The sequence below is a fragment of the Hipposideros armiger genome, unplaced genomic scaffold, assembly GCF_001890085.2.
Source record: "Hipposideros armiger isolate ML-2016 unplaced genomic scaffold, ASM189008v1 scaffold_522, whole genome shotgun sequence".
Taxonomy (NCBI): domain Eukaryota; kingdom Metazoa; phylum Chordata; class Mammalia; order Chiroptera; family Hipposideridae; genus Hipposideros; species Hipposideros armiger.
The window spans coordinates 520994-531771 of record NW_017731872.1 but is presented as its reverse complement, the minus strand read 5'-3'; the positions used below and the strand labels follow the sequence as shown (position 1 = coordinate 531771).

Below are 10778 nucleotides of genomic sequence, written 5' to 3'. Positions count from 1 at the left end.
ACAGACAAGTTGCTGTCCTTTTGTTCTTCAGTCTAGTTGTGGAGGACGTTGCTTCACTGGCCCATGTTGGTATTGTGATCATTGCATTCTTCCTGGCTGAGGCAGATCGGTCGCCGGCCATTGGACGGCCACTCACGGCTGCTCACGGCAGCTCACGCCGGCTGCCAGCCACTTACGGTAGCTTACATCAGCCCACTGCAGTCCCACTGCAGCCTATGCCGTCAGCGGCCACTCATGACAGCCCAGCTCCAGAGCGAGCATTTGTTCACCATCTTAGCTGTAGAGGGCGCAGCATCAGTGGCTCATGTGGGATCCAAATGGCGGCCCTGCTGCTCAGAGCTCGCGCTCCCAAGCCAACTCTTAACCAACGAGCCACTCGGCCAGCCCAAAAGTTAGGTTTTAAAAACACTCAGTATAAGTATTCTTCCTATATTTTCAAAGCCTAAGGAATCACAAACAACTACTTAGTAAAACCTTAAGAAGAATGATTAAATTAAACGTAATCTAATGCTAATAAATCCAAAGACTGAAGAGGAAAAACTATCATTCTAGAGCAGGATTTCTTAACCTCAGAATTGTGGACATTTTGAGTCGGATCATTCATTGTGGTGGGGGCCATCCTGTGCATTGAAGGGTGGTTAGCCTCATCCCTGGCCTCTACCCACTTCATGCCAGTAGCACCCTCTTCCCATCCCCAGTTATGACAACCAAAACTGTCTACAGAAATTGCCAAATGTCCCCTGAAGGGTTGAATGGCCTCTGAGAGAGTACTGCTGCTCTAAAGCACTAGAAAACAGAGAGGCAGTATGAACACCTACAGTCTGCACAACAGATATACAAGGGCTCTGTAGTCAGGTAGCCTGAATGTGAACTGGTCCTGGATCAAGTACTGGTGTCTAAGGTACATGACCACAGGCAGGCATCACTACAGGCCTCAGTATCCACATGTGTAACATGGAGATAGTGGTATGATCTCAGAAGTTGTTTTGAAGTAAAATGTGATAATCCATGGAATGATTAAGAGTAGTACCTGGAATATACTCAGCATGCAATACATACATTTTTATCGTAGTTCCCATCATGCTTTATGGTACACAAAGCAAAACTACTTTCATTTGTTCCTCAGAACCACACCAGGAAGTTGAGGTGACAACTGCATTTCAGATAAGGGAATGAAGCATGTGCAAGTGAAATAACTGGTCCACGGTGAGTGTGAAGAACAGAGGCAGGGCTGTTTCAGACTCTCTCATCCCTAGAGTTAAGCGCTCTTCCACCACTGTACCAGGCTACTTATCTCCACGAAGATACATCAAAGTTAATGATCTAAGTCCTGTGAGATAAGAGCCATACTCTGTGCACTTCAGGTCTCGTTCAGCCCACATCTGAGGGAAGACGGGTGGCACCTACCTAGGCAGGATTCCTACCAGGATCTTGGTTTGTCTTAAGAGAGCATCAACCCGAATTCCTGCTTGGTTGGATTATCAAATCTAACAGTTCTGCCCTAACCCACCAGGGAATCATTAGTTTTCCTGAGATTCTTAACTTAGAAATAACCTCAAAATCTTGGCTAGTAAACCTGAAACTAATCAAAATATATTCAGGACAGTCTGAAAGATACAGCGCATTTAGTCCTCCCCACAAACAACTCGATCCTTACTTGAAGCCAGATCATCAGAGTATGCAGTACTCTGCATTGTGTCCTGGGCTCATATGTGAAGATGTTAGTTCTAAAAATGCATTTACATCTTTAAAAAATTTTGCCCACTGTAGTGCATGGGGCCAACAGAAGAGCTACAGAGAGAATATGTCAAGCTCCAGCATCAAATAAATTTAGATTTGTCATAAATATCTAATAAAAACAAATAAACAAAACCTTTTAGGTATTGTTAACCTTGTAATTTATCACACTCCCTCTTTGACACTAGGAAATGAACCAAAATTTTAGTCCCAGCCCTACTGTCAAACAACTGTGTATTTTTAAGGTATGCACTTTAATGGAGCCTGAGTTTCATGTTCCTTTTCTCAATGATTTATCACTCTTATTTCTTAGTGCTCTGAACATATCTAAATAAATGACTTGAAATCTTTTTTTAAAATTATGGTGGGAATGAACAAAATATAAAAACTCCTGTCTTTGTATTTCTAGTATCCGAAACAGAGTCTAGCATATGGTGTCAATAGATATTTTGAATTGACTGAATAAAATTTACTTGGAAAGACAGTAGTACCTGAAGTAGTTTGATCAGGATTTGCCCAAAAATGTGTACCTGAAAAGTTAGGTGCATTTCAAAATTCTCAAACTGAAATGAAACTTAAAAGCATTAGAAGAGATTATTACTGGGCCGGCCGAGTGGCGCGTTACTAAGAGCTGGCTTGGGATGCCAGAGGGCCCCGGTTCAGATCCCACATATGAGGGCCAGTGACACTGCCCTCTACAGCTAAGATGCTGAACAACAGCTCAACCTGGAGCTGGGCTGCCGTGAGTCGCCGGCGACGGCGTAGGCTGCAGCCCCTGTGGCACTGGGTTACCATGGTCTACCGTGTGTAGCCAGCAGCAGCCAGCGTGAGCGGCCAGCAGCCGCTGTGAGCGGCCATCCAGAAGCCGGCGACTGATCTGCCTCGCCCGGGAAGAGCGCAATGAAGGTGCCAACTTGGGCCAGTGAAGCAACGTCCTCCACAACTAGACTGAAGAACAAAAGGACAGCAACTTGTCTGTTCCCCTTCCCACAATTCCCCAATAAAAAGCTTTAAAAAAAAAAAAAGAAAAAGAGGAAAAGTGACATCTTAAAAAAAAAAAAGATTATTACTAAGAGAAATACTATGGTGTCTGCTTTTATAACATAACAATTTTACAAAATACATAATTACTCTCCAACTTGTCTGTAAATCTAGGCAATCATATATTTTGATTTATAAAAAGCAGAGTATGGAAGGAAAAAAGCAGTAAAATTATCTTACCGTGAACTTAATGCCTGGCTGTGATCGAATTCCAAGTTGTTTAATTTCTAGTTTAGCCAACATACAAGATAATCGAGTAGGTGCAAATAATACAGAGATGTTAATGTCTTCTTTTGGATGGATTCTGATCTCATAGTTATTGGTTAGTCGCTCTTCTGAACCAAAAGTGTGCTGAAGCTACAATTTAAAAACAATCACTGAATAAAACAAAGCATAGCACAAATACAACACACCATTAACACAAACTCTTCAAAAACACAAAATGGTCTATATATGGAAGTGTTCTGGACCCAAACAAAACATAAAACAGAACAAAACCATTCACTCGACAAACCTGAAAGCAGTCCTGATCTTGTCCTCTGATAAGCAGTCGTAAGTGTTGGGCTGTAGACGCAGAATTATTTCTTAAAGCTAGTTTCTGAAGCCTAAAAACAATTATAGATTTTAAATGTAGTTTTCCTCAATGGGTATTGCTACAATTATAAAAACAAAGCCAATTAACACCAACTGCAATGTTTAGAGATGACTGATTACACATGTCATGTTAGCAGCCTGAAATTGTCTCTCCACAGTCCTGGAACTCTACATTTCTGAAAACACACACTGAAGGCTGATAAAAGAGAAGCTTTTTGGTTTAATCTCTCTATTACAGCTCCTCAGATGCCCTTATTATTTATACTATATGTATAGGTATTATTTGTCTTATACAACATTAATCAATGAAAATTCAGATTAACAATTCATTAAGTCAATACCATACATAGCTCAAATACCTAGTTTTCAAGTATACAAAGGGTCCTAGGAACATTGCCCAGGTTTTTTACTCTAAGAGGCTCATCTGCACAAAGCTGTCTTTTAAACAACATAATGAATTAACCTGACTTTGAAAAAGTTACAGTGCAAGTAGAATAGACATATGAATACCAGCTGGCTGGTAATAAGAAAATCCTTCAGTCTTTGAAAGTATATGAATCCTCTCCTCATTAGAGAATAAGTACATGAGTTGATATTTCTTTCAAGTTTTGAATATCAGAAGTTAAATTTCTTAAGCTGTGGTCTATGCCCTGTCCCCCTTGTGGGAAAGCTGCTGAGCTTTATCTCAAAATAAAAGCTAAGATCTTTGGCTATCAGCACACATGAGAAAAGCCTTCCACAAGTATACTGACCGGGAAAGACTTGCCTAGAAAAAAAAAGTCATTTAAAAAAGTTTTAGGGCCGGCCGAGTGGCTCAGTTGGTTAAGAGCTGGTTTGGGATGCCAGAGGGCCCCAGTTTGGATTCCACATATGAGGGCCAGTGACATTGCCCTCTACAGGTAAGATGCTGAACAACAGCTCAACGTGGAGCTGGGCTGCCCTGAGTCACCAGCGACAGCGTAGGCTGCAGCCCCTGTGGCAGTGGGTTGCCATGGGCTACCGTGTGTAGCCAGCAGCCAGCATGAGCGGCCAGTAGCCGCAGTGAGTGGCCGTCCAGAAGCCGTCGACTGATCTGCCTCACCCGGGAACAGCGCAATGATGGTGCCAACTTGGGCCAGTGAAGCAACGTTCTCCACAACTAGTCTGAAGAAAAAAACGACAGCAACTTGTCTGTTCCCCTTCCCCCAATTCCCCAGTGCTGTTCCCATCCCCCAATTCCCCAATAAAAATCTTNGCAACTTGTCTGTTCCCCTTCCCCCAATTCCCCAGTGCTGTTCCCATCCCCCAATTCCCCAATAAAAATCTTTAAAAAAAAAAAAAGTTTTAATTTTTATTTATTTTTTATTTTTAAAGAAATGTTGTAATTTTCAAGTAGCAGAGCTACCAAGGTGGGTGGGGGCTCCATTTCTAGTTTTAAAAAGGAACTATACAAATAGAAAGAGTTACACCTTTATTATACAAAAATTATACACAAATTAATAAGAAAAATATACTAAAATCCGAACCAAAAAATAGGTAAAGTATGTAAGCAGGCTTATGAGAAACTAGAATGAATGAATAAATATATTGAAAAATACAGAGCTTAGAAATCTAAAACTATCAAGTTGGAATGAAGTAATACTTTGGACCACAGAAAAAAATAATTTTAATTTATTAATTATCATTCCTATCTGCAACTGAGGGAAAACCCATTAACTCAATGAGAATATTGCCCTTCAAATTATATATTCATTATTTCTCTGTACTCTGGAAAAACAGCTCACTTCAAATCTCCCTTTTCAACAAGCACCTTCTCCTCCAAAGTGGGACAGGGAACAGGCAAGTACTGCACAGAAAGAGCACCTAGTAGGGCAGCATCATTTCCCAGACTGTTTCTGAGTCCTCTCCTAGCATCTATTGAGTCACCGCCTCTGTCTGCCTCTTCGGACACTTCATAGTGGGCAAGAAATTAGCAAGACGTTTTTCTAAACAGACAGCACACCTCTTTATCATGAACTATGCTGCAACATCTTTACAAAGGAGTAGTAGGAGCTATTTGTGGTGAGAAGAATTATAATTTTATGCAGGACACCAAGATGAGGATGAGGAGAACAAAAGAAACACAAATCCATAATCTAGGTAGGTACTACACTATACATACATTAACATGTTTAATATACATTTAATGCTTTGGTATTGTTCCTTTCACAAAAGCCTACTTTTAGCCATCATGTACCATACCATCAACTGACTAAGGCAGAGCTGTTCTCACAGGACTGACAAGCTCCTCCAGGGTGAAGTAAGACATCTAACAGACTCCTGTAAACAGGAACCGTGATAGGCTTTTGGGTCAGTTCCTTGCACTGGCATGCATGGGACTTACTCATACATCTATTAGATTAAAAAGAAGTCCATGAAGCTCCATGAGTAAGTTAAGTCAAGAAGTAAAGGACAGCCTGAAGGCCCTTCACACAGGAAAGGGCTAGGGAAAAAATGCCACTGATAGGTCCAAAAGTATGTACAAAACATTGCATCTGTTTTCAATTTACATAATTTCTGATTTTAAAAAAAGTTTAGCACATGTTAATTTGGCTTCAGATGAGTTGTGAGTGAGATTTCAGGATGGTGTGGCATCTGAGGAGCAGCTAGATTTTAAGAACAGCCATTTCTACTATATTAATCACTTATTACAAATTTTATCACAAGGCAGGAAATTCTGTCAGGAACACAAGGATGATGATGGATCTTACTGAGCTTTCTTCTGCCTCTAACTTAATGGACAAGAGCAGTTGTAGGACAAGTGCTATGCTTGCTAGGGCATACCAAAAATAATTTTCCTTTCCTTTTTATCTTAGACATTAATGGCTGAGCTAAATTATTTTGGCCACCTTCCATAGTACAGAACTAAAGGCCTCAATCAGCTATTTGTATGTGTACTGAAGCAGACCACAAATTAACGTTGTAAGTAAATTTCTGGGATATAGACACTGTTTGGGTTCAACTGTACAGAACCAGAAAAACCTTCTCCTTGGGGACATGTCATTCTTCAGCCTTTCCCTTCAGTGTAAATGTCAATCCTGATTCCATTTTAACCGGCTGCCAAAAGCATATGACATATATAACCAACAACACAGAAACTATTGAAGAGGGTGTAGTACCTCACACTCGCTGCCATTCAGGACTTTTCAAAAGTCTAGCAGAGAGAAATCTTTATGGAGAGTTAATTAAAGAACATGCAGTCCATGCATTCTTCTAGGTGCCTAAGGTATCTCAAAATCAAACACCACATGCTTCAGCACCCAGAGATGCCTTCGCTGAGTATTCTGGACTGGAGCACCTAAAGGGGAGCATCCTGAGTATTTCCTGTGGAGTTGTTTTTCTTTGAGATTCACTATATTACACAGATTTCTCTTTAAAGGGGCCCCTGGAAGAAACATCTCTCTAAAGTCGGTAGCAGGAATGGCGATACTCTCTCACAGTTAATGGTTTGTTCTTATCCTCTGAATAATGTGCCTCATTTAATGATGATGGGAGAAGTGTCAGTTCCAAGCCTGAAACCTGCATCAAGGCACAGGGTCTCCCAGCAAGCATTCAGATGCCATCTTTATGATGACTGCATCTCATTTTCCCACACATGTAACTTTTTACTTAAAATTGTTTTTATCTTACTATTATTATGTCATTTTTTTTTTTTTCTTAACCAACTGAGCCACTCAGCTGGCCCTTATTATGTCTTTTTGAAAGCTGCTTTTGGAACAAGACAAGGTACAGATGACTACATGAGTGGTTATACAGATGTATGAACTCTATATAAAGTAAGGAGGGTCATTCAATTAGATCCTTTTTGCACTAAAAAAACTATAAGTTTAAAGAAGTAATTTCTTCACACCTGTAGTAGAGATTTAGCCAGAAGTTTCTTATCTTTCAGGTAACAGAAATATATGGGTAAAACATTTAGGACAAACACAAAAGTGCAAAATAATAAAGAGTAAACAAATATTTACGTTTAATAATTACCTAGGTTGTTAATTATAAGTTTTTACTGATTTGAGGTTGGTAAAAAAAATTTAGCTATGTTGCTAAGCTTATGAAGGGAAAAATATTACTGTACATACTAAATATTTATGCCAATTAATTTTATTAACTCAGTGTTATCAATAATGTATAGTCACATCAAATATAAAACTAAAATTAGATATATAATTCAAAGTAACCTGTGATAGAATATATCTGCTCTACTAGATATCCCTTACACTTTTTACTTTATGGTACGAAGTATTCATCAACTAGTTTGTAAACTCTTTAAACAGAATACAATATCGCTGATTATTTTTTCTTCCTGCTTTTTCATAGTGCTTTCTAGAGAAGGGATAAAGGTACTCTTAATTGCCTAGATTTGGAAATCAGCAGAGAATTCACCAAAAGCTTAATAAAATTGAAACCTTTATTCTTTTGAAATGCATTTAAAAAGAGGTGAAAATTTTAGTTAAAAAAATGTAAATTCACAATAGGAAGTTTAAGAACTATAAGACAGCTTTACTCAATTCTAAAAACATTAACATGGTCCTAACTAACACAGCAGAGAATATTAGGCAATGACAGCAAAATCTTTGCACTCAGAGGCTGCTATGTGCATACTTACTGTGTTCTACCAAGAGGGGCACCTCCCCAAGCCAGAAACTGCTTGTTGGATAAAATCGATGGAATATATGAGCAGCAAGATCCAGATGCCAGAGGTTTATTTCCTGAAGAAACTACTTCACCTTTTAATACCACTTCATACTGAGGACCAAATGGCTGCACAAATATTTTCAAGATCCTAACAAAGAAAACCATTTAAGTTGAACATCTAGAATTCAATTCTTTTGGCAACTATTTCCTACATGCTTCCTTTGTCTAAGAAACTGAGCTGGGTGCTGAGGATACAATGACATTCCCACCCTTACAGCTTACATTCCAGAGACTACACTACAGACAAGGAAAGAGACTGTCATAATACCATCTACATGGTGGAAAAGGAGAAGTTCACAGAGCTACAGGAATACTACTGAATACTATTTATGAGGAATTTGTGAAAAGTTGAGGAAAGCTTCCCAGATGAAGGAGTTAACCAAGTGAAGTTGAGGGCAAGTGCTCCAGGCACAAGTATTTCCATTTGCACAGATCAGCTCTTTTCTGGTAAGGTCACAGTAGCTGACTGAGCACTCTAAGGCGTTCTGTAACCCGGGCAGTAGATAGGCCATGTGTGTCTCAAAACAGCGTGTGCTAAGTTCATCCAAGCAAGTTCAAATACTGACGACTATGGTGTTCTGACCAATGTATAGTGATATTCACCCCTTTATGACTTAGGGGACAAAAAAGTTACAGGCCCTGAGAAAGGGTAGGGAAAAGTATCTTAAACTAACAACCAACAAGGTCAACCAATAGTTTCCTTGGAGAGAGAAAAAAAGTTAATGAGAAACATCAAGATTGACATGCTATTATTTACTTTTGTCAGAATATGCTTGAAAACAGTGATTTCTTAATTTCTAGTCAGCTGGTTTAAAAGGAGATTTTTAGTAAACAAAGGAAGAAAATCTGAGGCTAAATGAAAGAGGTTAAACATGCTAAGTAAAGTAAAACATGTACTCTATCATTCAGGCCGTGGACTGAAATACATGTAAATAAATGGCTGTTTTGAGAAGTGAGTAAAAACTTGTCATTATAAACAATTTTACATTACCTTTCCTCATAGGCTTTGGGGTCCTTTGGAGTGAATGAAATGATAACTTCGTGTTCTTCTCCAGGTTTGAGGAATAGAGTCTCTGGATCCACTGAAAAGTGACTACCTTGATCTGGGATCTAAATATTTATATAATTATAACTAAATGCCGACCTATGCAAATATGGCTTTTACTCAGTTACTCTCCTTGTCTTATATGCCTTTCTCATTTACTATGACAGGTTATTTTTCCCTTCCTCTTTGTCCATCACTTTCTTGTATCATTTTATTCTCTTGGAAAGGACATTTCTTTCTCCTTCCTCTTCCATAACAAACCTTATCTTCCACCCCATCCCTAATTCCTGGTCACTAACACCCTACCCTCTTACTCACCCACACGTCTCAGAAATAATGTCTATGCATGTGGATCACTCTCCTCCAATTCTACCTAGCCACAGGAGACACACGAATTTTTCAGGAACTAACCAAGAACTTGGTTCTTACATATGAAACACTAGATGTTAAAGTTCCTTATCATCTATTTTACACGAGTGTAACCCCCAGCTTTTTAAGCACTCATAGATTCTCCCATTTGATCCCCACAGCACTCAGACAAGGTAGGCAGCATAGCAACCTTCAGAATGTGAGGAGATACTCATAGTCTCATAGTCTGAGGAAATACTACAGTAAAACACTGATACAAATTCTTACCTTGACATCTAAGTAAACGTCAATATTCCCAGCATTTTTCAAAGGTAAGTGCTGCTTTGTTGAGGAAGCCACACTGGCAAATAAATGCATAGTCTAGAGGATGAGGTAAAACAGTCATTTTAAAAAACTGTCACAATTAGAATAAAATCAACCTGAAAGAAAATAATGGCAAAAAGAAGAGTTGAATACCTGTAAGTCTTTTGGAGCGTGGATCCTAGCTATTCCTGCTCTTGCTCGAAGTCTAATACTTTTAATGACTGGTGTAGGGTTTGGGCTATCAACTTCTATATCAACTCTTGCCATGAATTCTTCTGCTGAGTCTAGAATCTCTATAAAAGTTCATTCTTTTAGTTTACGCACCAGAGTTACTTAAGTCTAAATGCCATGAGTGGTCAAACACTATACCCTCATCAGTCACAAGAAATCTTAAGATAATTTTTTAAAGAACAAAGAGGAACAGAAATAAGTGGAGGAGAGAAAGGGAAAAAAGGAAGAAAACATCCCGTTGCTATATGTAATAAATTAATAAAAAATATCCCAAAATATTTTCAGTGGTACTTGCTTGGGCTACCCACAATTACATGGATTTGACCCAAAATAGCATGCTCTCTGCCCCCATTTTTAAAACAACATAAAATATTTGACAAATTACTCAAAGTATTCATGTTTACTGAACAAAAAAAATAAGTCCCAACTTTGTAATTTATTCAGGTACAGAGTAGAGCAATTCCCATAAAATGTGAACATGATACCTGAAGAAGTGATCCGTTTCTTTGGACTATGGAAAAGAATCCAAATTATCAGAAATTCTGGATCCTGTAAAAACAATTTTTTAAATGTACACTGGTATTAAAATTAAAATCTTAAAGATCTTAATCTTAAATTAAAATTAGTATCTTAATAAAAGTAAAACAGTTTCGGGCCGGCCGAGTGGCGCGATGGTTAAGAACTCGCTTGGGATGCCAGAGGGCCCCGGTTCGGATCCCACATATGAGGGCCAGTGACACTGCCCTCT

The 10778-nt window shown here is 38.9% G+C and overlaps 1 protein-coding gene across 1 annotated transcript in view; it reads right to left on the bottom strand.

The window, feature by feature from the left end:
- CEP192 (centrosomal protein 192) overlaps positions 1-10778 on the bottom strand; it is a 131517-nt gene that overhangs the window by 36824 nt on the left and 83915 nt on the right. The window contains exons 25-31 of the mRNA XM_019668227.1: positions 10516-10579; positions 9953-10092; positions 9764-9856; positions 9074-9192; positions 7994-8170; positions 3293-3383; positions 2959-3135 (exon numbers count right to left, since the gene is read on the bottom strand). Of these exons, the coding sequence (XP_019523772.1) occupies positions 2959-3135; positions 3293-3383; positions 7994-8170; positions 9074-9192; positions 9764-9856; positions 9953-10092; positions 10516-10579 (861 nt within the window). The remainder of the gene's footprint in view (positions 1-2958; positions 3136-3292; positions 3384-7993; positions 8171-9073; positions 9193-9763; positions 9857-9952; positions 10093-10515; positions 10580-10778) is intronic.